Source organism: Perca fluviatilis, chromosome 7 (assembly GCF_010015445.1).
Source record: "Perca fluviatilis chromosome 7, GENO_Pfluv_1.0, whole genome shotgun sequence".
Lineage (NCBI taxonomy): Eukaryota > Metazoa > Chordata > Actinopteri > Perciformes > Percidae > Perca > Perca fluviatilis.
Window position 1 is genome coordinate 35,033,520 of NC_053118.1, and position 25,759 is coordinate 35,059,278.

Sequence of the window (25,759 nt, forward strand, 5' to 3'; positions counted from 1 at the left end):
CGTAATAACCATTTCTTATCCATAAAAGCCACATGCGGGACTAATGACTTCTGCATTTCTAAAAAGGAATCCTGAACCTCCCTGAAGAAGACCACTGGTTGATCTAAGCAGCATTTTGTACGCATGTCTTCACTTAAGGATGAATAAAACTGTAAAAAATGTAAAATGACATTTGAGCTCTTTTAGTGGCGATTTGGTCAGACTTGAAATTGTCTCTATTGTCTACGCTCAGATGGCGAGAAGACGAATGTACACCGAAGTGGCGTAAGCATTAATCGGGGGTTGAATGTTGAACTGCAGATCCTATTAAAAACACTTACCTAGTGGAAACTTAAAACCATTATTTTTTTGTGGGTGTGTGTGTGTGTGTGTGTGTGTGTGTGTGTGTGTGTGTGTGTGTGTGTAGGGGGATCACTGACAGTGTTTCAATGATGTACTTTCTGTTGCTGGACTGAATACATGACTGCCCCCTAGTGGCAGGAGCACCTTTAAACACAATGCAAACCCTGAGAAAGAACTGCTGAAACCCAAAGTTTTACAGCAGAGTGTCTGACCCAGCAGTTATTCTATTCTTCTCCCGTGATAATATTACAGGTTGGGTTTTTTTTTTTTTAATCCAGCTGGTAAAAGCTTCTCCAGTGTACTGAATAAGCAGGTACAGTTTTGGTCTGGTATCTTCACTCGCGTGTCAACGGGACAGTAGGAGTTGGCCCATGTGGCCAGGTAAAAAAAACAACAGCATCCTGCCACACAGAGATGTTGATCCAAACTCTGGTCTACCTCCACGTTGTCTCCTCACACCTGGCACTGGCTGGCCTGTGGTTTGGACGCCAACGTCCTCTCCCACTCGTCCTTCACCACTTTGTAAAGCTCCATGGTGGCTCTGGCGTCCTCCACAGACGAGTGGCCCTTCCTCCCAGTCTGAAGACACAAGAGACACTTTGGCTGAAACATTCCCACTCCCAGGATTCCTTTAACCTGCAGCGGTGGATCTGTCATTGACTATTGACTCACACATGATCAAAGTAGATTCCAGCCTCTTGTTTAGTACTTTCTTCAGGAAAGAACTTTAAACCTAAGGGCTCCCGCACACTGGCTGCGTGTCGGCTACGTGGCGTGCCTGTTGTCATTTCGGCTCCTATGTTAACAGGTTAGAGCTTGCACACTGCCTGCGTGACACGCATGGCTCGAGCCGCGCCGCAAACGCGTGGATGCTAAAAATAGAACCAACGCCTATTTTTTCACGCGACACGCAAGCGTGTTGGAAGCGTTTCCAGGCAAAATAGAATAGGAAAAGATGTTTATATGTCGTTTAGACACGAATACATTTAATAAATGACATTTTGATGTTTGAAAGTCTCTAGGTTTTGACATAAATGCAGATATAAATTTAATCTTTTTAAATAAATATAAATAATAATATGCGATCTTCAAATATTGCACCTGTCAATACAGAACGAAATATTCTGTAGCCTATTTTGCCGTCAATACTGCCGACGCTGTCTTGGCTGTAATCAAATCAGTATATATTTATGAACATGAAGTATATTACTTCTTGAGTGAAGTCAATTTCCACAACTCTCTCTCCATAGGTCGAACAAGGGTGATCCAAATCACGCGACTGTTTTTCTAGTTGAAACTGGGCACTTTCTAGTCTACACTTCGAGTTTGTAATGATGGACGACCAATCAATGGGACGATCAATGGGAAACATCCATGTGTACAGACAAGGCTAGCAGCAGCAGCGCCGCGTCAGACACGTTTGTGGTGTGCAAAGACACAGAAAATGCGGCGCAGCCGCCACGCTCACGCCACGCAGGCAGTGTGCAGGGGGCCTAACTGAAAAAACACACAGATTTGCAGTTTTTCACACCAACAAAAAGTCCTTTGCAGCCGTGGAATACACAACACTGCAGGCCTCTGCTAGATCTACACTACTATGTTTTGGTTAAAAATAAATAAAAAATTATCTTTTGCTATATTAACACCTCGCGTCCACACTACGCTGGCGTTTCTGAGCCCTTAAAACGGAAATATCTGGAAAACATTGCTAACCCCCGTTGTGGTTTGAAAACTCCAGGGTAGCTCTGTATGTACGGAAGCTGCTGAAGACCAGCGTAGAGCTCCTCCTACCTGGATGTCTCGGTTGAAGATGGCCTTGGTGAGTCTCTTCAGCGAGGCACACTCTTGCACGGCGAAGCCGGCCTTCTCGTTGAGCAGAGGGATGCGAGACGTGTCTCGGGTCAAGGCGCCGGGGTGAGAGTAACCCAGGACCTTGAAGTCATTGTGGACGGCGTGGCCAATCACCACCTTCCCCATGAGCAGCCTCAGTATCTTCCAACAGAGGGAACACATTCACTCTCAGGAAATCATCGGGTTTATACACAATAAACTGCACACTAGGGGCACAAAATTAGCACAATTCACCGGACAAATGCTGATTAAAATATGCAAGCGGCAACTGCCAAGAAAACCAATGAGAATCTATTGAGTGGCTGGTAAAACGTGAACATTCACTAGCCATTTGGCCGCTGGACCAAACAGTTAAAGGTGCTCTAAGCGATGTTGGGTGACGTAACTTCTTGTTGATGTTCGAAGTATTGTCAAACAAGCTCGCCCCTCCCTCGTCCTCATCCCGTCCCCTCCCCCCTCCCTTCCGCGCACTAATACATCCATGGCACTAACCCCCACCCCCAAATCCTTCTTGTCGGTTATTTTTAGTGTTGCAGGTTGGTGCAGTTTGTTTTTGATGCCTTTTTCGGAGCCTGGGCTGTCTACAGAGACCGCACTTTTTTTTTTACAGTGTGTTCAGGGGACAGGCAGCTTGCGGATAGTGAGGAGATGTTTGCTGTATGGGACAAAAAAAATGTTGTAGCCTAAAAAAAACGCGTCACATCGCTTAGAGCACCTTTAACTTTGCACCCAGTTTGGCAGACTTGGGTTGGCAAACCGTGTCGGGCAGCGGTTTAGGACTAAATCATTGTCGATGATTTTCTAAATGAATGGATTAATTGTTTGGTCTCTAAAATGTCAGAAAATGGTGAAAATCTGGATCAGTGTTTCCCAAAAAGCCCAAGCTGACGTCCTCAAATGTCTCGTTTTGTCCACAACTCAAAGATATTCAGTTTACTGTCACAGTGGGGGGAAAAAAGCTCACAACGGCTACACGTTACGTTACATCTCAATACGTTTCTGCAGTGGGAAAGTGCAAAGAGGCGATGGACGCAACCGAGGAAAAACACGTGTGTAATCAAACAGAGACCCCGGGCAACGATTTCCTCACCTCCTTCCTGGCCTCGGCGTACGGTATGGCGTTGACGAGGTCGCTGCGCCGGATGCCGCTCCACCGGGTGCGGTAGTCGGTGACGGGCACGGAGGGGTTGATGAATTTATCGTAAACCACGTCTCCGTCGTAGGACACCAGACTGCAGCGCGCGAGCTGGCTGATGCTCCCCTTTGGTCCCGTGCCCACCATCTCGCAGTCAATGGCGAGGAACTTGGTGGGGTTCCCCGTTGACGTCTGAGCAGCGGCGGGTTTATGGAGGCTTGAGGCTGAGGGGCGATGGGCAGAGGCTGTCGGGTGTGCGTTCCCAGGCTCCTTTGGCTTTTCGTGGCTGCCCGTGCTGTCCACAGAGGCAGCCGAGGAAGGCGGGCTGTGTGCGGACGTCGAAGGCTGGGCGCTAGAGTGGGAAGCGCCGGGTGCGCCGCTCGGGCGAGGTAAACTTTTGCCGTGCGTGGGAGCGGAGGGATGCTTTGCAGGTGCTCCGTTCTGGCGCGGAGGAGGTGGCTCGTGTCTGAACTGTCCCACTCTGTGGTTGTATTTATTTCGGCCTTGCGGGAAGCCCCTCTGCATCTTTTTACGAAACCAATTGTTGTTCCTCCTTTGGTTTCCTGTCTGAGGTCCGCTCTGCGCAGGCTCATCAGACACGTTGAGCATAATGTCCGACATGGTTGTGGTCGCAGCCCAGCAGAGGACAAAAGTAACGTTTGCTCAAAGCAATTGTTTAGATCGGCTTCACTAGATCTCCTCAACAGGTCTTCGCCCTTTGTAGTCCAGTGTGTATCGGCTGAAACCTGTTAGAATGTATCATCCTGCAAAACAAACACAACATTCATTTATCGAACCATGTCTCGATTGGCAGGACTTGAATGTATAACTGCTATATAACCTGTGTGCGCACCTACCTGCAAGCTAAAGCAGGAATTTTAAGAGCGGCATTTGAACGCACGATCGAATTTACATAAATGTTGACTTTTGTTTTCTCATCAGTAGTGGTGGAAAGTAACTAAGTACATATACTGTACTAAAGAACAATTGTAAGGTACTTGGATGTTTACATTTTATGCTACTTTATACGTTAACTCCACTACAATTCAGAGGAGAATATTGTACTTTTTACTCCACTACATTTATTTATTAGCTTTGGTGGCTTTGCGGATTCAGATTATTAACACAAAATACAAATCAACAAATGAAATAGGATGTATTATTATAAGATAAGATACCCAGAAGTATATAAAGTATGGTTAGGCAGCATATGGATATTATATCGATATCGTAATATGAGACTAGATATCGTCTTAGATTTTGAATATCCTAAGTGTTGCCTTTTCCTGGTTTTTAAGGCTGCGTTACAGTAAAGTGATGTCATGTTCTGAACTTTCCAGACTTAATAGCTGTTCTATTATTTGCCTTTACCGACTTAATCATTACATCTACATTGCTGATGATTATTGATTACAAATCTCACGGTGTAAATATTTTGTGAATGCACCAATTGTCAACCCTACAATATCGATATCGAGGTATTTTGTCAAAAATAACATGATATTTGATTTTCTTCATATCGCCCTGTCCTAATATATAACCTAATTAAAATTAGCTCCAGCTTTACCGGCTGCAACGTTAAAGTGATCAACACATGAATACATGATTCATCATAATCCAGTAATGTCATGTTTTATTCTGAAATGGGCCATTCTGCATGATGAGAACTTTTACTTTTGGTACTGTGAGAATATTTTAATGCTTATACTTTTGTATTTTTTACATGTGGACAATTTTAATTGCAGAACTTTTACTTGTTGAGTATTTTTGCTTCAGTGAAAGACAAGAATACCTGTTCCACCACTGCTTATCAGATCATGGTTTTAAACGTACATTATGTAACTTTCTGCCGCTAGGGGTCTCTCAACCAAAACAATGGACGGCAAAACTGGACTTTTGTTGACTATGGGAGTTTTTAGTGTTAAACACCTTCGCTGCCGGTTAGAATGCATCAGTTCACGGACGAGTTTACCCATTCAAGTTTATTCACGTTACGTTTAGTAACGTCTATTCATGTTATTGTAAGTAAGTAAGTAAGTAATTTATTTGATATAGCACCTTTCACAGACAGAGTCACAAAGTGCTTCACACAAAATACATTTGATTAAAAAACATTAAAATCCAAAACAGAAAATAAACAAGCAACAATAAATGCAGTTAGAGTGAGGGTTCAAAAAACCCAAAAATTACAAACATGAGACAAAAGCCATTTGGAACAAGTATGTTTTCAAATGCTTTCTAAAAGCGTCAACCGAGATTGCAGAACGTAAGTTAACAGGAAGAGCGTTCCACAAGGTCGGAGCTACCACTTCGAAAGAACGGTCACCTTTAGTCTTTAAACGAGTGCGAGGGGCCATCAGTAGTCCCTGGTTAGAGGACCTGAGTGACCTGGTAGTGATGTACGGCTGGAGCAGGTCAGAGATATAAACAGGCGCCTGACCATGCAATGCTTTATATGTCAGAACTAGAACCTTAAATTGGATCCAAATTGGATTGTAATAAAATAGCTGCAGTTTCCCCAACATAATTACGTTTTTCTCGATTAGATTTTTATTTGTAGCTGACCAGTTAGCTAGCTAGTAAGCCAGCAAGCTAACCGTAGCCAGCAGCTAAAACACAAAATATTTCACATATCAGTGTCACCTTTTGGATGGTTTCAACACCGGGGCGGACGGGGTGTGTTGTAACGCTAGCTAGCTACTAAACGAGGCTGAGAGACGGGTGTGGATGGGGATTGTCGGGGAAATCTCTGCGATGGCGAGCCAGGACGTTCGATGCCGGTTGTGCAGCAGCAGAACATCTCCCAGCTGCCCACAATTATCTCCCCTTCACTTTTCAGTAATCTTAACTCTTCGTTTTGGTGCTTAACCCACCTTTTGTTTTAATTTAGCTAACCGTAAAGACAGCTAAACGCGAAGGGGGGAGAAATTCGGCAGGGAGGAGATTTTCAGAACATACACCGGTGGCGCTGCGGAGATGTAGCTAACGCTATGGATGGCCGCTGTTGTGATTCGGTGCTGGATCTGATATGGTCTGTTTCCCGACGTTTAATTAAACTGCCATTAGCGTCGTAAGCACCAGGCACTGGAGATATGTTCTGGCCGGGGGGTTGCTGTAATGAAAGTAGCTGGCTGATAGCTGACTGGGAACTAACGGTAACTAGCTAGCTAGCTAGCTAGTTATACAGACAGACCGGGGTGTGCTAGCTGGCTAAATTAGCATTAAATTAATCGTCTATCTATACGGCTAACGTTAACGTTACTAGTGAAGTTATTCGTGGGTTAGCTCAGTCCTGTTAACTGTGGTTGAAACAGTCATACTAAAAATTACTTTATTAGCGTGTTGAACGATGTTGTAACCTCATAATGTTACCCACAAAGCATTAGCATCAACGTGAGCTACTTGCCAACCAGCACATTGTAGTAACGTTAAGCTGGTATCGATATTGAACTTTCAAAATAAATAAGGTCTCTGTTGTATTACTGTGATAAAAAGCGGGATGTTATTAATCACAAAATTATGCTGTATGGCATTAGGGGTGGGAATCACCACAGGCCTCACGATACGATATCATCACAATACTTATGTCACGATACGATATTATTGTGATTTTAAACATATATAACTGCTAAATAATTAAAAACAAATGAATGTTTTCTTATAATTAAAAAAAATAATGTAGTGCTTCAGTGAGAGTTTGCGAACTTGTCTGTTAGAGACAGAGGGCAAACAATTACAGGTTCAAAGAAACAGGTTTAATATCCTGTGTCGCTGTCGCCAATGCTATGCACCTGGAACCCAGTCAAGGACATTTTTATTTTTTATTTATTTCTTGTTTACACCTCATTATCATTTAATTTGGTTCTGGTAGTCCATAAAAGGGACTTTCGTAGTTTTTTCATATGTTCAATAGTTTGCATTTATCCTCTGTTATAATAATACATACAATACAGGCCAAAAGTTTGGACACACCTTTGCATTCAATGCATTTCCTTTATTTTCATGACTATTTACATTGTAGATTCTCACTGAAGGCATCAAAACTATGAATGAACACATGTGGAATTATGTACTTAACAAAAAAATGTGAAATAACTGAAAACATGTCTTATATTTTAGATTCTTCAAAGTAGCCACCCTTTGCTTTTTTTGATAGCGCTGCAAACCCTTGGTGTTCTCTCAATGAGCTTCATGAGGTAGTCACCTGAAATGGTTTTCACTTCACAGGTGTGCTTTGTCAGGGTTAATTAGTGGAAGTTTTTCCCTTATTAATAAAAAAGCAAAGGGTGGCTACTTTGAAGAATCTAAAATATAAGACATGTTTTCAGTTATTTCACACTTTTTGTTAAGTACATAATTCCATATGTGTTCATTCATAGTTTTGATGCCTTCAGTGAGAATCTACAATGTAAATAGTCATGCAAATAAATTAAAAAAAACACACTGAATGAGAAGGTGTGTCCAAACTTTTGGCCTGTACTGTACATATTAGAGATGCACCGATAGACCGGCCGGTGACCGCAATTGGCCGGTTTTCACGTGCTCGGCCATGACCGGCGACCGGCAGGTCAGTCTGACATATGCCGATTTCATGCCGGTCAACACTACAATTAACTGACAACATAAGTTATACGAGTTACAGTTCTCAAGGATGCACGCACAGGGGAACCTCGGGAATTAACCTGCAACATGTCAGCTGTTTGGGAATTCTTCAGCGTGTGTGCAGAAGATAACAAGTTTGCAATATGCAACACTAGCAAGGAAAAAGTAGGGCGTGGAGGGACGACACCAAAAACCAAAATCACATTTTTTTTAGTGCGATATTGGATGTGAAAAGAAGGAAATGGTTCTAACATTGACCTTTAGATGTGTGTGAATTTCCCACACCAGGAGTAATTTATATAGTTCTATTTTATAGTGATCCATTATCTGTTAAAGAAAAGATAGAAAATAAATATTTGTGTGTGCTGTAAAGTGGTTAGAAAAAAATGAAATCGGAATCGCCTAAAATCGGTATCGGCTGGCCTAACTCAAAGAAAATCGGAATAGGCCTAGAAAGTTGTAATCGGTGCTTCTCTAATGGTGTAGACACATATAGCCGACGGGCGAACGTCGATATGATCAGTCGCGTCCCCGAGGTCCAAAAAACTGCCACAGAACAGACCAAAAAGACGAGAGGAGACGAGACGTAATACATCTCCATAACAGCAGGCGGCGCTAATCTGTGTTGTTGCCCAAGAAATGAAAACCGGCAGCTGATTGGACGAACGCGTCACATGGGTTTGTTTTCTCCGGAAATTCAGAGCCAGACTGTCATGGCGGCCGTTCAGAATACGATCTTATATTGTACTAAAATAGTTCATCGAGACATGTTTCTGAAAACATTTTAAGCGAGAAATAGGTCGTGCAGTTGCTGAATCTGTCTTCATTTCAGCTCAACAAAGGTCAGTTTAAAAGATTTTCATCAGATTTTGAGAGACTCTAGTCACCTCATTGCGCTCGTCATTTCCGGGTGAGTCCCGACTGCCCTGCCGCCGATTGAACATGTCAGGTCGGCCAAAATGAACGCAGACAGCCCCCCAGACTGATGACGGCACGGGACACACCGAACAGATTTGAGCCACTGACCTCGCCAGACTGTCCCACGGCCGATAATCGGCCTGATGTGTCCCGGCCTTAAGACATATATTCATTGCTATCCAGTGAACTTACTGATTTAGAAAGGGGGGAGGTTAACATTTTTGCAAGGCACTGTATCCGTGTCACATGCTCATTAGGGGCTGAGCCCCCGCTAAAGCTCGGATCCTAGAATCGCCCCTGACGTGAAACAACCTACATTTGCTTCATCTTTAACACTCCTGTACAAAGGATTGACAAGCTACTGACACAAAACTATGTATGTACAAACAAATTAAACATGCAGCTAATGTCCTAATTAGCTCGTAAAGAAAAAATAAAAAAAAATCTAACGTTGAATTTCGCTTCTGACATTAGCGAACGCGGATGTTGACGAGCGAACGTTAGCTCGCTGACGCTAACGCTATCGGAGCGGTTACTATGCTAACTAATTCGGTGGTTAGCGGTTGCTAGATACGACCGTTTCTTAACGGAAAATTCGGCTTAGCGTGTTTGTGAACGTTAGTAGGTTGATATCGATAGATTCCCAATTTGGAAAATCTCTGAAAATAACTTTGTGAAATGTAAAACCAGACCTGCTGCACACTGTGGACCTCAGTCTTTCTTCCTGCTCGCAACAAACTATCAATATCCGGGTCATGCTGCCTTCGGGGACAGCCAGAAATTGTGAAATACTTGGTTGTAGACGCTTTAAATTAACTCGTAATTTTAAGATAGCCTACTTTGTCATTATATTGCGATACTATCTATTATAATGACTTAAAGGATCTGTTTTAACAACATTGGCGGAAATGGGCATCCATACCTGAATTAAACACACAATTTCTGCCATTTACTCGCCGCAGCCAGTCAACAAAAACATATCCATAAAACAACCACTAGCTAAATCAGAGACAGCTTAGAGAACCTTTGACTTAAGACGATATCGCTACCTTCTTAATTTGTGGTAATTGATTGAATGTTGATTTTACGAATATCGATTGTAAAGTCCGGGATCCGACCTACCGATGCGGAATTTACGTGAAGCACCTGAACGCACTCTAGCTGCATGTGAAAGCAACTAGCTGGCTAGCTAGCTATTGGCTAACTACAATTAACATTTGTGAAATGAAAAGCACGGGACTTTAAGTTACGTTACTGTGCGGGTTAGAACGTATTTTAGACACACTTCCGTGGTTTTAACTGGGAAAATAACTTTGCGTTTACAAGCTAACGTATGTTACCATTAGCTCATCTCCAAGTTCTATGTCAGTGAAACTGCTAGCTAGCTAGCAGCAAAGGCTTTGGAGATGTTTACATCCAGCCTTTCTACACAACAACAGAGGGACCTGGCGAAAAGACTCACCACTTTCCTGTCTCAGTACAGCCACGTATCCGACTCCTATATCATTGTACGTATCGACGATTGACTTGTTTACAGTTTGCAGCCTTTCCAGATTAACCCAGCTAGCCAGCTATATTAGAGGAGACAATTCCTGCTGTGTTTTGAAACAAAGATGCTTTAAAAAAAACAACATGAGGCTGCTATGGCAACTTACTTTTCCATGACAACACATTGTTATCGTGCATAACGGTACATCATTGTGTACATTTGTAGCTACATTTTGTGTCAGCCATATGCATTTTTTTGTGAGATGTGGTGCAATGTAACTTAGTGCATTTACTCTGGTTTTGCACAAAGAGGAGTATTAGGGCTGGGCGATAGGGAGAAAATCAGATATCGCGATATTCTTGACCAAATACCTCGATGTCGATATTTTGCGATATTCTAGGGTTGACAGTTGGTGCTTCAACAAAATATCTTCACGCTTACATTTTAGATAAATAATCATCAGTAATGTGGACATAATGTCTAAGTGGGGGAAAGGCAAATAATAGAACAGCTAGAACAGTCTGGTAAGTACAGAAAAGTACATCACTTTACTGTAATGCAGCCTTGAAAACCAGCAAAGGACACCACTTCTGTCATATCACGATATTACGATATCCAAATCTAAGAGGATATCTAGTCTCATATTGAGATATCGATATAATATCGATATATTGCCCAGCCCTTATATATATAGATCAGGCCCCTATATACATTTAGGTTCACAATACATTTTGGCCCACCTACTTTTTGTCATTTTTCACAGCGTTTCTTTCTGACATTTTTGACACTTTGGGCATTTTCTTAGACATTTTTTTGCCACCCAATCTGTAAGTGAGAAGACTATATGAGACATGCAATAATTCAGTCAAAGATATTTGACTTTTCCCATGACATAAAAGCAATACACTCTATGTCTGGCCCTTGATGTGAGTCTCATTTTCTAGTGTGGCCCTTAAGGAAATTGAGTTTGACACCCCTGAACCAAAGGATGAGGTTTTACTTTGTGTGTGGCGAAAATTCCTTCTTAAACTAAATAAAGTCCTTAAAAGGCCTCTTGGATTAGCAGGAAAATGCGTCGTCACAAAGCTAAAAACAGCGATTTTTCTTCTGTGGTTCTCACAGGACAGCAATGCCACAAACATATGATGTTCATATAGAATATGATGCATCCCTGCATATTAAATAGGGGCATACCGATACTTCGATCTGGATCGATATATTGATTCGATCCTCAATGATCCAATATTATCAATGCAAAGTGAAAATATCAATACATATTGTCATCTTTAAGATGCGCCTACATTTTGAAAATTCCCACTTAATATTTATTCTTTTTATTCAAAAGAATAGGTTGTTTGTAATCCAGAAACATCAGATAAAATAGGAAAACGCTGACAGGGAACATATTTCTTCCACCACTGGATGGTATATGTTTATATTCTTGATTTGAGAACTGCTGTATGGAAAGGATCCTCCAGCTGTCTGGTGTAAAGAAATAAGTTATTTAACCACAATTAGACAACTGGATTTCTATACCCCATCCCTTTGCAGTTTCTCTAATAACTGTCATTTTGTTATTTCCCCTGCAGGAGTTCTTCACTGAAGATCTCTGGCACACATTACCCAACACCTGGCAGCCTATGCTGCAGGACCTGTCGTATCCACAGATCGCAGACCTGTTACTGGATGCTGCACACAGAGACAAGAGGTACTACTGGATTGTAACTAGAGATGGCCCGATACCATTTATTGCTTCCCGATAACGATTCAGATACCTGAACTTGCGTATCGGCCGAAACCGAGTACCAATCCGATACCAGTGTGTCATATATTTTGTTATGTTCTAACAACTGTATACTACTATCCCTGTATGGATGTGATATGATTTCTATCTTTGTTGTCTGTCTGGCTCAGGTTAAACTCTTTGTGAAACATGAACAAACACAAACAATGAATGCCACAGAACTTTCTTTTATTATCCAGTTTGACAGTCAGTTGTCAGCGCATTTTCAAGTCCTTACTCCAAGGAACACAAGAGTGAAGAAAGTAAAAGCAACAAAAAAAAACGCACAACAAAAGCACAGAACAGCAAAGGGTTACTAGATAATACCAATGCTTTACTATAATCATAACTATTTGTATAGCACTTTTAAAAACAATAATTTTTTGACAGTGCTTTGACAGAAGAAACAGAAGGACATACAAATCAAAACAACACATATATACACATCATTGTAATAGTGAAAATAGAAGATGGGGCACCTTTGAAAAAGTACAGTAAAAACGACATATAAACAAAATTAAATATGGTTCAAATGAACAGGCGATGGGGTAAAAATACGATACAAAAGACGACATCACATAAAAACAAGTCTATAAAAATGTGTTATTTAGTTATTTAACCTTTGTCTTCCGGTCGACGATGCAACTTCTTATTTTTCTGGGTCAACATTTAAAATGAAAACTTTTTTTCAACTATTTGAGCGAAGTGTTTTTTGTCACTTTTTTCAATAATTTTGGACATTTTCCTCTTTTTTCCCTTTTTTTTATTTAATTATTTTCAAATGCTATGAAATAAAATACTAAACTGATCATTTAATCTACTTGAGAAGAGCGTTGTATAGAACCATCTACATATTTCTTTTTTGTTGACAACTTGGTTAAAAGAAACCCAAATTTCTGTTATAGAAACTTTTTGAAAATGGGTCAAATTTGACCCGAGGACAACAGGAGGGTTAAAAAGAAGTCCCTGATTCACCAAGCCTTAGGTTGTTTCAAAGCCGAGGAGTTGGATTTCTGCTCACTATCTTATCAGGAAACTGTAGTTTGTTTGTGTGAAGTCTGGCAGCAAATTAGGAATATTACTTGTCTAGAGTAGATTTATGAGGGGTCTCAGAATCCAGTTTAAATCATATTGAGTGAAAAAAATAGAAAAAAATAATAATTAGTTCTGAACTAATGATTCTGAAGGCATGTACTAGATGCGGTCTTCTCTAACAGGCTGATTAGTTTCTGTTGCTGCCGGCCTCGTGATCAAAATGATGACCGTAGAGCGTTTGTCATTACAGATACCCTTCGGTGTGGCCTCTGTCGCTCTTGGCGTTCCGTGCCACAGCTCACGCTCTGGCGTTTCCCAGAGAGTGCAGGCGGGGGCGAGGCACGGCGGCCGGCTCGGAGAAGCCTGAGGAGTTCCTGCACAACCAAAGTCAGAGCGCCCTGCTGGGACACATATTCAGGAAACACGTCAAACCCAAGAAACAGCACGAGATCCGCAAGCTGGGCTCGGTACAGGGTTTAATATTTGCTACCATGTCCCTGATTTTTAAAGGACAAATCCGGCACAAAATGAACCTAGGGGTTAATAACACATTTGTGCAACCAGTACGGATGGGCATCGTTTGGATTTTAACGATTCTGATTCCAATTCCGATTCTTCCTTTCGATTCCGGTTCTTATCGATTCTCGATTCCGATTCTTTGAGGGGTGGAGTTGAAACGGGTTAGATGCTTATTTCACAAATAAGAGGAAAGTTTTATTTTGATTCATAGGTGGCTTGCAGTTTTACAGCTTTTACAATGCAAAATAAAGCCAGACTAGAGCTCCGCTTACTGTGCTGCACGGCTCCAACACAACAAGCGCATGGCCGCTACGGAAACCAAAACTTGCGCATATTAAATTTGCAACCTATGATCAGATTTGAAACCAAATCCTCCAAACGATTCCGATGGAATCGTAATTTTTGAAACGATTCCGATTAGGAATCGGTTCTCGATGCCCAACCCTAGCAACCAGTAACATAGCTCAAGCACGGCGTTCGTGGTTCGACTGGTCAAGACTGCTCAAGACTGTTTTCCCAAGATGGCGCCCGCCTGTACCCGTGAACGGTACTGTCTTTATAAACTATCTTTTTAATAAACCGTCTGTACACTTACAAAGTTCTCAAGTCTTCGGTTAACATGTAGGGACCCTCATTATGCTACTGTGGAAGTGTGGTGCTATTTTGAGCCTTGTTAGTGGTGTAGAAATAGCGATTTCCTTTTACTTTACGCATGCCCCAACGACTAGCGTTATAAGCTAATTAGCGGTTTGCGCTAAAACTGGTCACATTCAATTAGCATGAAAACATATCCCAGAGAAAGGTCGACTCGGTACACATGTGTGATTAACCCCTAGGTTCATTTTGCGCCAGATTTGTCCTTTAAGTTGACATTTAAAAACATGGACTTTTTTCGGTTAAGTGGTTTTAACGTGTTTCTTTTTTTAAATCCCAGCTGGTAAAACAACTTTGTGACCAGACTGACTGCAACAGTGTGGTGGATGTGGGCTCTGGACAGGTATTACTTTATTCCTATTACACCTATTTATATTTGTATATACAGTGCTGATAGAGATTGCAGTTATGGTAAATAAGCTATAATTAAGGTGTGGTTAAGTTTCGAACTGCGAAGATTAATCCATTAATCGATTAGATGCCAACTATTGAATTTATCGCCAACTGTTTTCATAATCGATTAATCGGTTTGAATAAAAATATTTTTTGTGATTTAAAAAAAAAAATAAGTCTTCTCTAGTATTTTCTAGTTTCTGACAGTAAACTGAATATCTTTGAGTTGTGGGCAAAACGAGACATTTGAGGACGTCATCTTGGGCTTTTTGAAAAACACTGATCCAAATTTTTTACCAGTTTCTGACATTTTATAGACCAAACAACTAATCGATTAATCGAGAACGTAATCGACGATGAAAATAATCGTTAGTCGCAGCCATAAAACATTGAAAAAATGCTCATCACAATTGGGTCATCAGATTGCTTGTTTAGTCCATTTATTATCAAGTAAAAGCAGCAAATCTTCAGAAGGTGTTAAGCAATTAAAACACTTGGTTAAGTAAGTCTAACAATATGCTATATATATTTTTTTTTATTGTCAACAAATCATATATGTCTCACAAATATAGTGTTTTTAAGTAATTCCTGGTTGTCCTCCCCCAGGGAAATTTTAAGCATCAAAGACTTAATTTCCTGCATTTTGATACACTTTAATGCACCAATTCACAGCTGAAATACCTTTATTCAGCCTATGCAAAGAAAAAAAACACATGACAATTCAAAATATGTCAAAAATATAATGGAAAGTATGTTGTATGTTATTGTGCATTTTTAAGTGGGAAATCCTGGAGCTTTCTTAGTGGGTATACCTGCGTATCACGTAGCAGACTGATCTCAGGAAGTGGCGTATGTATGACACACCGATTCGTATGCCATTATTGGCGTGTTATCAAGACGCATACTGACTTTATCGATGCCGTTTGGCCTCAATTGACTTAGATTACCTGGCGATTGCGTGTGAATTTACGCCGTAGCGTGTAGTATGAAAGGGCGAAAATCCGCTTAGGATGGTCGAGGTGGTGGACGGGTCAAATACAGGACCTTCACCCAGGAGACCGGGGATCGTTTCCCGCGTGTCACGTTTCCTTTGAGTCCCGCGTGTGACGTTTCCTTTCCACGTTTGTTGTTTTCCTAAACCCAACCGGTTCTTCTTTTCCTAAACCCAACCGGTTCTTCTTTTCCTAAACCCAACCGGTTCTTCTAAACCCAACCGGTATTCTTTTCCTAAACCCAACCGGTTCTTCTTTTCCTAAACCCAACCGGTATTCTTTTCCTAAACCCAACCGGTTCTTCTTTTCCTAAACCCAACCGGGTATTCTTTTCCTAAACCCAACCGGTTCTTCTTTTCCTAAACCCAACCGGTTCTTCTTTTTCCTAAACCCAACCTGAGTTCTCCTCTAAACAAAACCTTTAATCTTTTTCTAAACCCAACTGGTTTTTAACTTTAACTTTTTCAAACCTTAACTCTTTCCTAAACCCAACCGGTATTCTTTTCCTTAACCCAACCGGTTCTTCCTAAACCCCCGATTCCCTTTTCCCAAACCTTAACCGGTTTTCTTTTCCTAAACCCAACCTGTTTTTCCTTTAAACCCAACCGGTTCTTCTTTCCTAAACCCAAACCATTGTTCTTCTTTTCCTAAACCCAACCGGTTCTTCTTTTCCTAAACCCAACCGGTTCTTCGTTTCCTAAACCCAACCGGTTCTTCTTTTCCTAAACCCAACCGGTATTCTTTTCCTAAACCCAACCGGTTCTTCGTTTCCTAAACCCAACCGGTTCCTCTTTTCCTAAACCCAACCAGGTCTTCTTTTCCTAAACCCAACCGGTTCTTCGTTTCCTAAACCCAACCGGTTCCTCTTTTCCTAAACCCAACCCGCGTGTGACGTTTCCTAAACCCAACCGTAGCCTCGCGGTAACACGCCACACGTAGCCTCGCGATAACTCGCCACGTGGCTTTAGAAAGCGCCATGTATGTTTACCCTGTGACGTTGCAGACTGCCGTGCGCTGTATACAGCATAGACATACACGCGGATTGCTCAAAATGCGTACAGATAACACGCCACTTGGCTTTAGGAAAGTGGTGTGTATGTTTACGCGAAGTCATGATGTCATATTGCACGTAGACTACACAGTTGGTGTGCGTCTTGTGATGGTGTATGTGCACCTCACATGAATAACAATAAAATCATCGCACATTAAATGTTTTTTTTTTTTCCACCCACAGGGTCATCTGACTCGTTTCCTGTCCTTTGGGCTCGGACTGTCTGTGACCGCTATTGAGGCTGATCACACCCTGGTTGCTATGGCGTCCAAGTTTGATGGACAGTTACTGTGGGCCTTGGAGAAGGAAAGGCAGAAAAAGGTTGGGGCTTTGCTGAACTTATTGCACACTACCATAAACAAAGCAGAGCATTAAATTGTCAAAATCCTTTTTTTTGTTACACTCGCTGAGAGGTTCCTAAAAAAACAAAAATTGAAGCCTTTTGGTATTTGTTGGTTCATCACCTTTCACATACAAGTCATTCAATTAAGATAAAAATCTTATAGCAGCTTCAACGTGCTTTATCTTCTGCTATAGATGATACAGTGCCTTGCGAAAGTATTCGGCCCCCTTGAACGTTTCGACCTTTTGCCACATTTCAGGCCTCAAACATAAAGATATAAAACTGTAATTTTTTGTGAAGAATCAACAACAAGTGGGTCCCAATTATGAAGTGGAACGAAATTCATTGGCTATTTCAAACTTTTTTAACAAATAAAAAACTGAAAAAGTGGGCGTGCAAAATTATTCAGCCCCTTTACTTTCAGTGCAGCAAACTCTCTCCAGAAGTTCAGTGAGGATCTCTGAATGATCCAATGTTGACCTAAATGACTAATGATGATAAATAGAATCCAGCTGTGTGTAATCAAGTCTCCGTATAAATGCACCTGCTCTGTGATAGTCTCAGAGGTCCGTGTAAAGCGCAGAGAGCATCATGAAGAACAAGGAACACACCAGGCAGGTCCGAGATACTGTTGTGGAGAAGTTTAAAGCCGGATTTGGATACAAAAAGATTTCCCAAGCTTTAAACATCCCAAGGAGCACTGTGCAAGCGGTAATATTGAAATGGAAGGAGTATCAGACCACTACAAATCTACGAAGACCCGGCCGTCCCTCTAAACTTTCAGCTCATACAATGAGAAGACTGATCAGAGATGCAGCCAAGAGGCCCATGATCACTCTGGATGAACTGCAGAGATCTACAGCTGAGGTGGGAGACTCTGTCCATAGGACAACAATCAGTCATAATACTGCACAAATCTGGCCTTTATGGAAGAGTGGCAAGAAGAAAGCCATTTCTTAAAGATATCCATAAAAGAGTCGTTTAAAGTTTGCCAAAAGCCACCTGGGAGACACACCAAACATGTGGAAGAAGGTGCTGTGGTCAGATGAAACCAAAATCGAACTTTTTGGCAACAATGCAAAACGTATGCGTTGTTTGCGCGTTAAAAAGCAACACAGCTCATCACCCTGAACACACCATCCCCACTGTCAAACATGGTGGTGGCAGCATCATGGTTTGGGCCTGCTTTTCTTCAGCAGGGACAGGGAAGATGGTTAAAATTGATGGGAAGATGGATGGAGCCAAATACAGGACCATTCTGGAAGAAAACCTGATGGAGTCTGCAAAAGACCTGAGACTGGGACGGAGATTTGTCTTCCAACAAGACAATGATCCAAAACATAAAGCAAAATCTACAATGGAATGGTTCACAAATAAACATATCCAGGTGTTAGAATGGCCAAGTCAAAGTCCAGGCCTGAATCCAATCGAGAATCTGTGGAAAGAACTGAAAACTGCTGTTCACAAACGCTCTCCATCCAACCTCACTGAGCTCGAGCTGTTTTGCAAGGAGGAATGGGCAAAAATGTCAGTCTCTCGATGTGCAAAACTGATAGAGACATACCCCAAGCGACTTACAGCTGTAATGTAATCGCAAAAGGTGGCGCTACAAAGTATTAACTAAAGGGGCTGAATAATTTTGCACGCCCAATATTTCAGTTTTTTATTTGTTTAAAAGGTTTGAAATATCCAATAAATTTCGTTCCACTTCATGATTGTGTCCCACTTGTTGTTGATTCTTCACAAAAAATTACAGTTTTATATCTTTATGTTTGAGGCCTGAAATGTGGCAAAAGGTCGAAAAGTTCAAGGGGGCCGAATACTTTCGCAAGGCACTGTATCAAACTATCAACACCATCAAAACCATATTTATTTACTCATCTGTCAGAACTTCTCCTCATGCTTTTAAATTGCTTCCAGGGGATGAATAAAGTTATTTGAATTGAACTGAATGGAATCAGTACCTTTTCTTTTTTTTTTATTGAAAAGGAATTCATTTAAAATATCAAGGCATAGAAAACATATAACAAACCTATAACAGTAACACCTCTCAACATACGTACATACAGGGCAAACTGGATAAAAGGATATCTTAAAAAGTAGAAAATCTAGAAAACAAAATAAATACATACAAAAAAATAAGGCACTTGTAGTAGAGAATCTTCATGTTGCTAGGGGTCCTCAAACATCTTTATTTCCTCATTAGCTTAAAGTGCTCATATTATGCTTTTTGTTTTTTTCTTTTTTTTTTTTTTTTTTTTATTTTTTTTTTTTTTTTTTTTTTGTTTATCTTTCTTTTTTTTTTTTTTTTTTACAAAAAAAACCAAGAACACAAGAATTACCAAGCACACTTATGTACAGGGTTCGCCCTCATACTCTGCTCCTGACTGGCTAGTAGTCCTTACCTAGGTACTGTCAGGGCACGCCCTCATACTCTGCTTCTGACTGGCTAGTAGTCCTTACCTAGGTACTGTCAGGGCACGCCCTCATACTCTGCTTCTGACTGGCTAGTAGTCCTTACCTAGGTACTGTCAGGGCGCAATTCTGGTACAACCTCTAAATACAATTATGAACCTGAAAATGAGCATAATAGGAGCACTTTTCATCGTTTTCAAAGTGGAATCTGTCCCTAAGGTAACAAACATCTGTCTTCCTTTCTAGAACTGCTCCTCTCTGGTCCCGGTGTCACAGTCCTCTCCCCGCCATGTGGCCGGTTGGGTAAACCCCAGGGCATCATGGGAGGCCTTCATCAAGCAGCTGAGTGTTTCAGATTGTGTCGACGATGGTCTCCCAACTCCGTCTGGACCCAGCAAAAAGAGACTGCGGGGCTGTGAGCTTCAGGGGGCCTCTCACGTGGTCCAGACGCCGTCATGTCGTGTTTGCACGGACTCTGAAAGTCGCTCGCAGGACTCTGAATCGCCATCGCAACGCCAGTTAAGCAAAAGCGAGTCTGAAGAGGAGCCTTCTGCAGAAAAACACTGCTCGTGTGGAGAAAACAGCCAGCGGCATCAAGACTTTGTCCTCACCGGTCTCCACGCGTGCGGCGACCTCAGCGCCACACTCCTGCGCCACTTTGTCAGCTGCCCATACGTCCGCGGCATCACCTCGGTGGCGTGTTGCTACATGAAAATCACGACCAAAGAAAACCCCGCCCCTCCGGGATTGGTCGCAGCTCCGCAGACACCCGGCCGGGAAGCGCTCCCCTCAGAGTTCGGCTACCCGATGAGCTCCTGGGTTGGGGGGCTGCCGGGACACCAGCTGTCCTATAAGGCGAGGGAGGGCGCGTGTCACGCCGCTGAGGACTATAAACGGAGGCTTCGGGAGGAAAGCGAGCTGCTGAGGACACACTGTTACCGGGCGACGCTGGAGACGATCATCAGGGAAACGAGGCCAGATCTACGCAGGGCAGGAATCCAGACCATAAAGAAAGCCCACTTACTACCGTTTACAGAGTGAGTCAACGCTGCAGCCTCCACTGTTTACACCAGTGTACAAGTAGGGGTGGGTACCGAAACTCGGTTCCACCGGGTACGCAACCGGTAGGAATCGGACCGGATTAGAACGCAAATTTCGGTCCCTCATTTCGGTTCCACTTAATGTGTCAACTGAAATATATTCCCTCTGTCGTTCCGAAACGGACGTAAAAATATCACACTCTCTCTGTAGTCTACCGTTAGCTAGCTACCGTAAATGTAGGCTACTTTTAAAATGCCGACGTAAAAGCATATTAACCATTCACTGCACGTTATCGCTAGTAAACATATTACGCTTGCTCTGGTAGTCTATCGTTAGCTAGCTAGCGTTTTAGTGCATTTAAAATGCCTAAAGCAAAGCGGTCGAAAGTGTGGCTGTATTTCACAGCCAAGGATTAGGTAACTTAGGTTTACTTATTATATATTTAAGTACTTTAAAACGTTATTATATTGTTCAATTTAAATAATTTTCAATTTAAAATTTTTTTTTCTTTAATGTAATTTTTTTAAGTTTTTCAAGAATCGGTTTAGGAATCTGAATCGTTTTAAAAGTACCGGTTCGGAATCGTAAAAATCCAAACGATACCCAACCCTACGTACAAGTCCAACAGGTTGAATGTTAAAACATAATGTAGAACTGTTCTGTCTAAAAATGCGAAACCCAAACAAATCGTAATGATTGTTTTTCTTGTGTAAAGCCCAGTTCAGACCAAAGATTCACAAAGAGACAAATTTGTTCATCGCAGGGAAAAGTCGCAGCAGTCTGAACTGGCACAGAAAGTACTTCTACTACTAACTAAAACTACTACTACTACTACTACTACTACTACTATAGTCTTGCATTGCCAGACCTTTGAAGGTCTGGCTAGTCCACACAGCATTCCAGGCTGGGAGAAGTAGTAGTCTCGGGAAGGAACTTTTTTTGGTGGAACGTGTGTACGTTCAAAAGTTGTTTTAGTCGTGCAACAGAAAACTCAGATTGGGCAGATAGTCTAGCTAGCTGTCTGGATTTACCCTGCAGAGATCTGAGGAGCAGTTAACCATAGTCCTCACAAATCCACCGGAGGTTAGAACGCTAACACAAAGAAAGCGGAAGGAAACGGGTAATTATACACCAATTTCGATTTTGGGAGTCGTTTCAAAAGTCTTGGAGAAAATAATACAAGAGCAAATATATAATTAGATTAGTAATTCTGATTTGTTTTATGATTTGCAATCTGGTTTTAGAACATCTTATTCTACGGATACGTGTTTATTATATCTAACAGACTATTTAAGAAGAGAGATCGATTTGGGTAAACTTTGTGGCATGGTATTGCTAGACCTCCAGAAAGCATTTGACACTGTTGACCATCAGATCTTGCTGATTAAACTAAAAGCCCTAGGTTTTAACAGTATGGCATATAATTGGATTTGATCGTATTTGACTGAAAGGCATCAAAGAGTTGATATTAACTGCACTCTATCTGAGGCAAGAGAAATAACGTGTGGGGTGCCACAGGGTAGTGTCCTGGGTCCATTGTTGTTTCTCTTGTACATCAACGATATTAAATCTGTTTGCAATTGTAATCTTTTTCTCTATGCGGATGATTCAGCCTTGGTGTTCTCCAATAAGGACATACAAGTTATTGAGAATCATTTAAGTGATGAGTTACAAAATATAAGTGAGTGGCTGATAGAGAACAAACTGTCTTTGCATCTGGGGAAAACTGAATCTATTTTATTTGGTTCTAAAATAAGGTTGAGTAGGACTCCTGAGCTTAAAATTTCTTTGGGTGGTATCCAGATTGAATCTAAAAATTGAGATAAATATTTGGGCTGTGATTTAGACAGTTCTATGAGTGGAGAAAGTATGAGTCAAAAGGTTATCAAAAAAGTGAACCAAAGAATTACATTTCTGGCTCGTAAGGCTCAGTTTCTAAATAAAGAAACTTTAAAAATGTTGGCAAATGCTTTAATTCAGCCACACTTCGATTATGCCTGTACTACATGGTACAGTAGCACACCCAAGAGGATAAAAGTTCAACTTCAAACGGCACAGAATAAATTAGTCAGGTTGATTTTAAATCTCAACTATAGAGATCATGTTGGCTCTTCTGAACTTAAGAAATTAAAATGGCTGACAGTTGAAAACAGGGTGAGACAGTTGAAACTAAGATTAACAAGAACGATTTTGTATAAGAATGAGCCAAGGTATTTTAAAGATTATTTTAAGCTTATTAGAAACTCTCGTAGCTACTCAACTAGAGGTAATGCCACAGACATAGTTCCGTGTAGATTTAAGACCTGTTCTGGGCAAAATACTTTTTTGTACATGGCGGCAATGGAATGGAACAAACTCCCAGTTGAGATTAAGTTAAGCCAGTCAGATTGTTGTTTTAATCGAGCATGTGGTGAATGGTTGTTAAATGCGAATTAGATTCAATCTTTTATGTAGTCTTAAATGAATATTTATTATTACAGTGTATATATTTGTATTTATTTTGTATTTGGATGTGGTTGAGTGTACACAAGGTACCTTTTAGTCAGCTAGCTTGCCTGGACATCTTTATCAGACTACAACGAGGACCACAATGGAAATAAGTTTGTAACTTTCTTGTGTTATCCTCGACAGTTCTGATAAATGTACATTGTCACTGTGATGGCATCTTGTTATGCATTTATTTCTGTTACTGTCTAATAAATCAAATCAAATAAAAACGGACATCCAGCTGAAAAGAGAATTTCCGGCGCAATCCCGGAAGTGGAACGTCGTGGATATGGACTACTACTACTACTACTACTACTACTACTACTACTACTACTACTACTAATTTATTGTAATCAAACAGGAACAGTTTGGGACCCAGTGGACTAGACAACTGTTGAACACAGCTAACTGGAAATACAAAGGTTGTAGTAGCAGTAGGTTCACTAAAGTTACTCAGAACAGATACTTTTTTTTCTTCTTTTTTTTTTTTTTTTTTTTTTTAAAATGTGCTTTCATTTCAATGGAAATGGGAAAAACTATGCCCTGGAGGATGAAAACAGGACTCATTAGGAGTAAAGACTCTTATATAAGCCTGGTTCAAATGAGCGCAACTGTTTTAAATAAAGACCACAATTTGCTCCTCTGTCTACAACCATGTACAACCTGAAAAAATAAAAATTTTAAAATCCCCTCAGGAAGGCGTTACAGGTCTGTCAGAATCTGCACATCCAGGTTCAGAGACAGCTTTTTCTCCACAGCCATCACAACTCTAAACATTCAATTACAGAAATAGGACTTCATCATGCTGAATGATTATCTCACCTGTTTTGCATTGCATTTGCACTTTTCCAGTACTGTGATCTTTTAAAAAAAAAAGTAGAGTAAGTGTATGACTGTATACTACTATGCACTAGAAGCACCTGTCCCATTATGTGTGTATGAGGGTATGGTTTGTGGAAGGGGTATGGCATGTGCGTATGAATGTATACTTCTGGACACCAGAAGAGTAGCACTTCAATTTCATTGTGACAATGTTTTACATTGTTTTACAATGACAAATAAATGATTCTGATTATTCTGATGTTCCCTCTCAGGTACGCCCGTCTGGGTCTGGCTCGGGTCGGCCTGCCTCCCGGGTTGCCTCTGGCCCCGCAGCGGGTGGAGGCCATGTTGAAGCAGCAGCGCAGGGTGGTGGTGTACTTCAGCCTGGCCCTGCTGCTGGCTCCTGTGGTGGAGACGCTGGTGCTGCTGGACCGGATGATCTACCTGCAGGAGAACGGTGAGCCGCTGGGTTCTGTGACACAAACTGTTAGAAACTGCTGTTAGTTCGTGGCGTCTCTCTCTCTCTTTTTTTTATTTCCCTTCAGCTCTAACCCGAACCTCATCTCTCTCTGCAGGCGTGGACAGTCAGCTGGTTCCTCTCTTTGACCCGAACTTTTCTCCAAGAAACTTTGTGCTGGTGGCTCTGAAGGCGCGTGGACAAGGAGGAGGCAAATGGGAAAAGTCAAACGATATTTGTCACTCTTTGGTGAGAAAAGTAACTTAAATTCCACAAGACGAGGCTGCGCTGCGCGCCCCAGAAGCAACTCTCTGCTCCGCAAAAAATGCTGCATGGCGGACAACGAGACAAAACCGGAACGCGGTGCATCTGCGCCCGGTGGAATTTCCGGGTTACACTTCCTTTTTTAAAATGAAATATGACTCAAGATTCTCTTACAAAACAAGGGATCCCAAGTCTTAAGGTCATTTGCTTTTATTCTCCGTTTTTAGAGATATTAAAGAATGAACATTAAAGTAACTGTTGTTTTTTTTTTGCTGGCCTGTGGACATCCTCTGACAGACATGATCTTCCTGCTGTGGATCCCCTCCGGTTTTCAGCCCTTCAGCCTGTGACACAGGAACACACTGGAACTCTAAGGGCCCTATTTTAACGATCTAAGCGCACGGCGTGAAGCGCCTGGCGCAGGTGGGTTTAGGGTGTGTACTAATCCACTTTTGCTAGTTTGACGGCGGGAAAAAGGCTCCGTGCGCCAGGCGCTTGGTTCAAAAGGGTTGTCCTTAGTGTCTTCATTAATCATAGGTGTGTTTTGGGCGTAACATGGAATAAACCAATCAGAGATCATCTCCCATTCCCTTTTAAAAGCGAGGCGCGTTTGGACCTTGGAGCATTGCTGTTATGATGGAGGATTTGCACCGTAATATTGTTATTCGTGCACGAGCCTAGAAGCATTTTACTAATTTGCTGTTGAAGGTGCCCTGCCACGCAAAACCATTTTTCCTAGCATTTTTTTTAATATGTCAGGTCCATATGTGTTTGTGTTATGTTGTGAATGTGAAAATGAACTGCTACCTCCTCTGTCAGCTCTAGCCACTGGAAAGAAATAAGCAGAGAAATCAGACCAATTACAAAAGCTGGTCAGTCTGACATCATACTGGCTGAGCTCATTACTATTCATGAGCTCGCCCAGTTGCGCTGGGTAAAGGATGCTGATAGCCAGGCTCTCATTGGCTAGCTGTTAGCCAATCAGATTCAAACAGCTTAGCTTGTTGAATATTAATGAGAACTGGCAGAAATCGAGCAGAGTCTTCCTGCAGACTTTCTATACCACGCTAGAATGGCTTGAAACAAGGTAACCAAGGCATTTCTTCCACAAAAAATGTTAGAGTCCATGGTAGAACTTCAGACATCACCACAAAGTCATGAATTAC

The 25,759-nt window shown here is 41.6% G+C and overlaps 2 protein-coding genes across 4 annotated transcripts; one reads left to right on the top strand and one right to left on the bottom strand.

The window, feature by feature from the left end:
- Positions 1-363: 363 nt before the first annotated feature.
- isg20l2 (interferon stimulated exonuclease gene 20-like 2) lies at positions 364-10,461 on the bottom strand. Of its 2 annotated transcripts, none has more exons than XM_039807368.1 (4): positions 10,311-10,461; positions 3,284-4,092; positions 2,134-2,334; positions 364-921 (listed from the first exon to the last, which is right to left on the bottom strand). In XM_039807368.1, the coding sequence occupies exons 2-4, from the start codon at positions 3,947-3,949 to the stop codon at positions 796-798; spliced, it is 993 nt and encodes a 330-aa protein (XP_039663302.1). In that variant the 5' UTR covers positions 3,950-4,092; positions 10,311-10,461; the 3' UTR covers positions 364-795. The 2 variants fall into 2 exon arrangements, with proteins under 2 accessions (XP_039663302.1, XP_039663301.1); XM_039807367.1 differs by lacking the exon at positions 10,311-10,461 and adding an exon at positions 9,541-9,656.
- Positions 9,702-24,844, top strand: rrnad1 (ribosomal RNA adenine dimethylase domain containing 1). Of its 2 annotated transcripts, none has more exons than XM_039807365.1 (8): positions 9,702-10,356; positions 11,927-12,045; positions 13,406-13,622; positions 14,609-14,671; positions 16,948-17,085; positions 19,769-20,559; positions 24,145-24,329; positions 24,448-24,844. In XM_039807365.1, the coding sequence occupies exons 1-8, from the start codon at positions 10,255-10,257 to the stop codon at positions 24,594-24,596; spliced, it is 1,764 nt and encodes a 587-aa protein (XP_039663299.1). In that variant the 5' UTR covers positions 9,702-10,254; the 3' UTR covers positions 24,597-24,844. The 2 variants fall into 2 exon arrangements, with proteins under 2 accessions (XP_039663299.1, XP_039663300.1); XM_039807366.1 differs by lacking the exon at positions 9,702-10,356 and adding an exon at positions 11,783-11,824.
- The last annotated feature ends 915 nt before the right edge of the window (positions 24,845-25,759 follow it).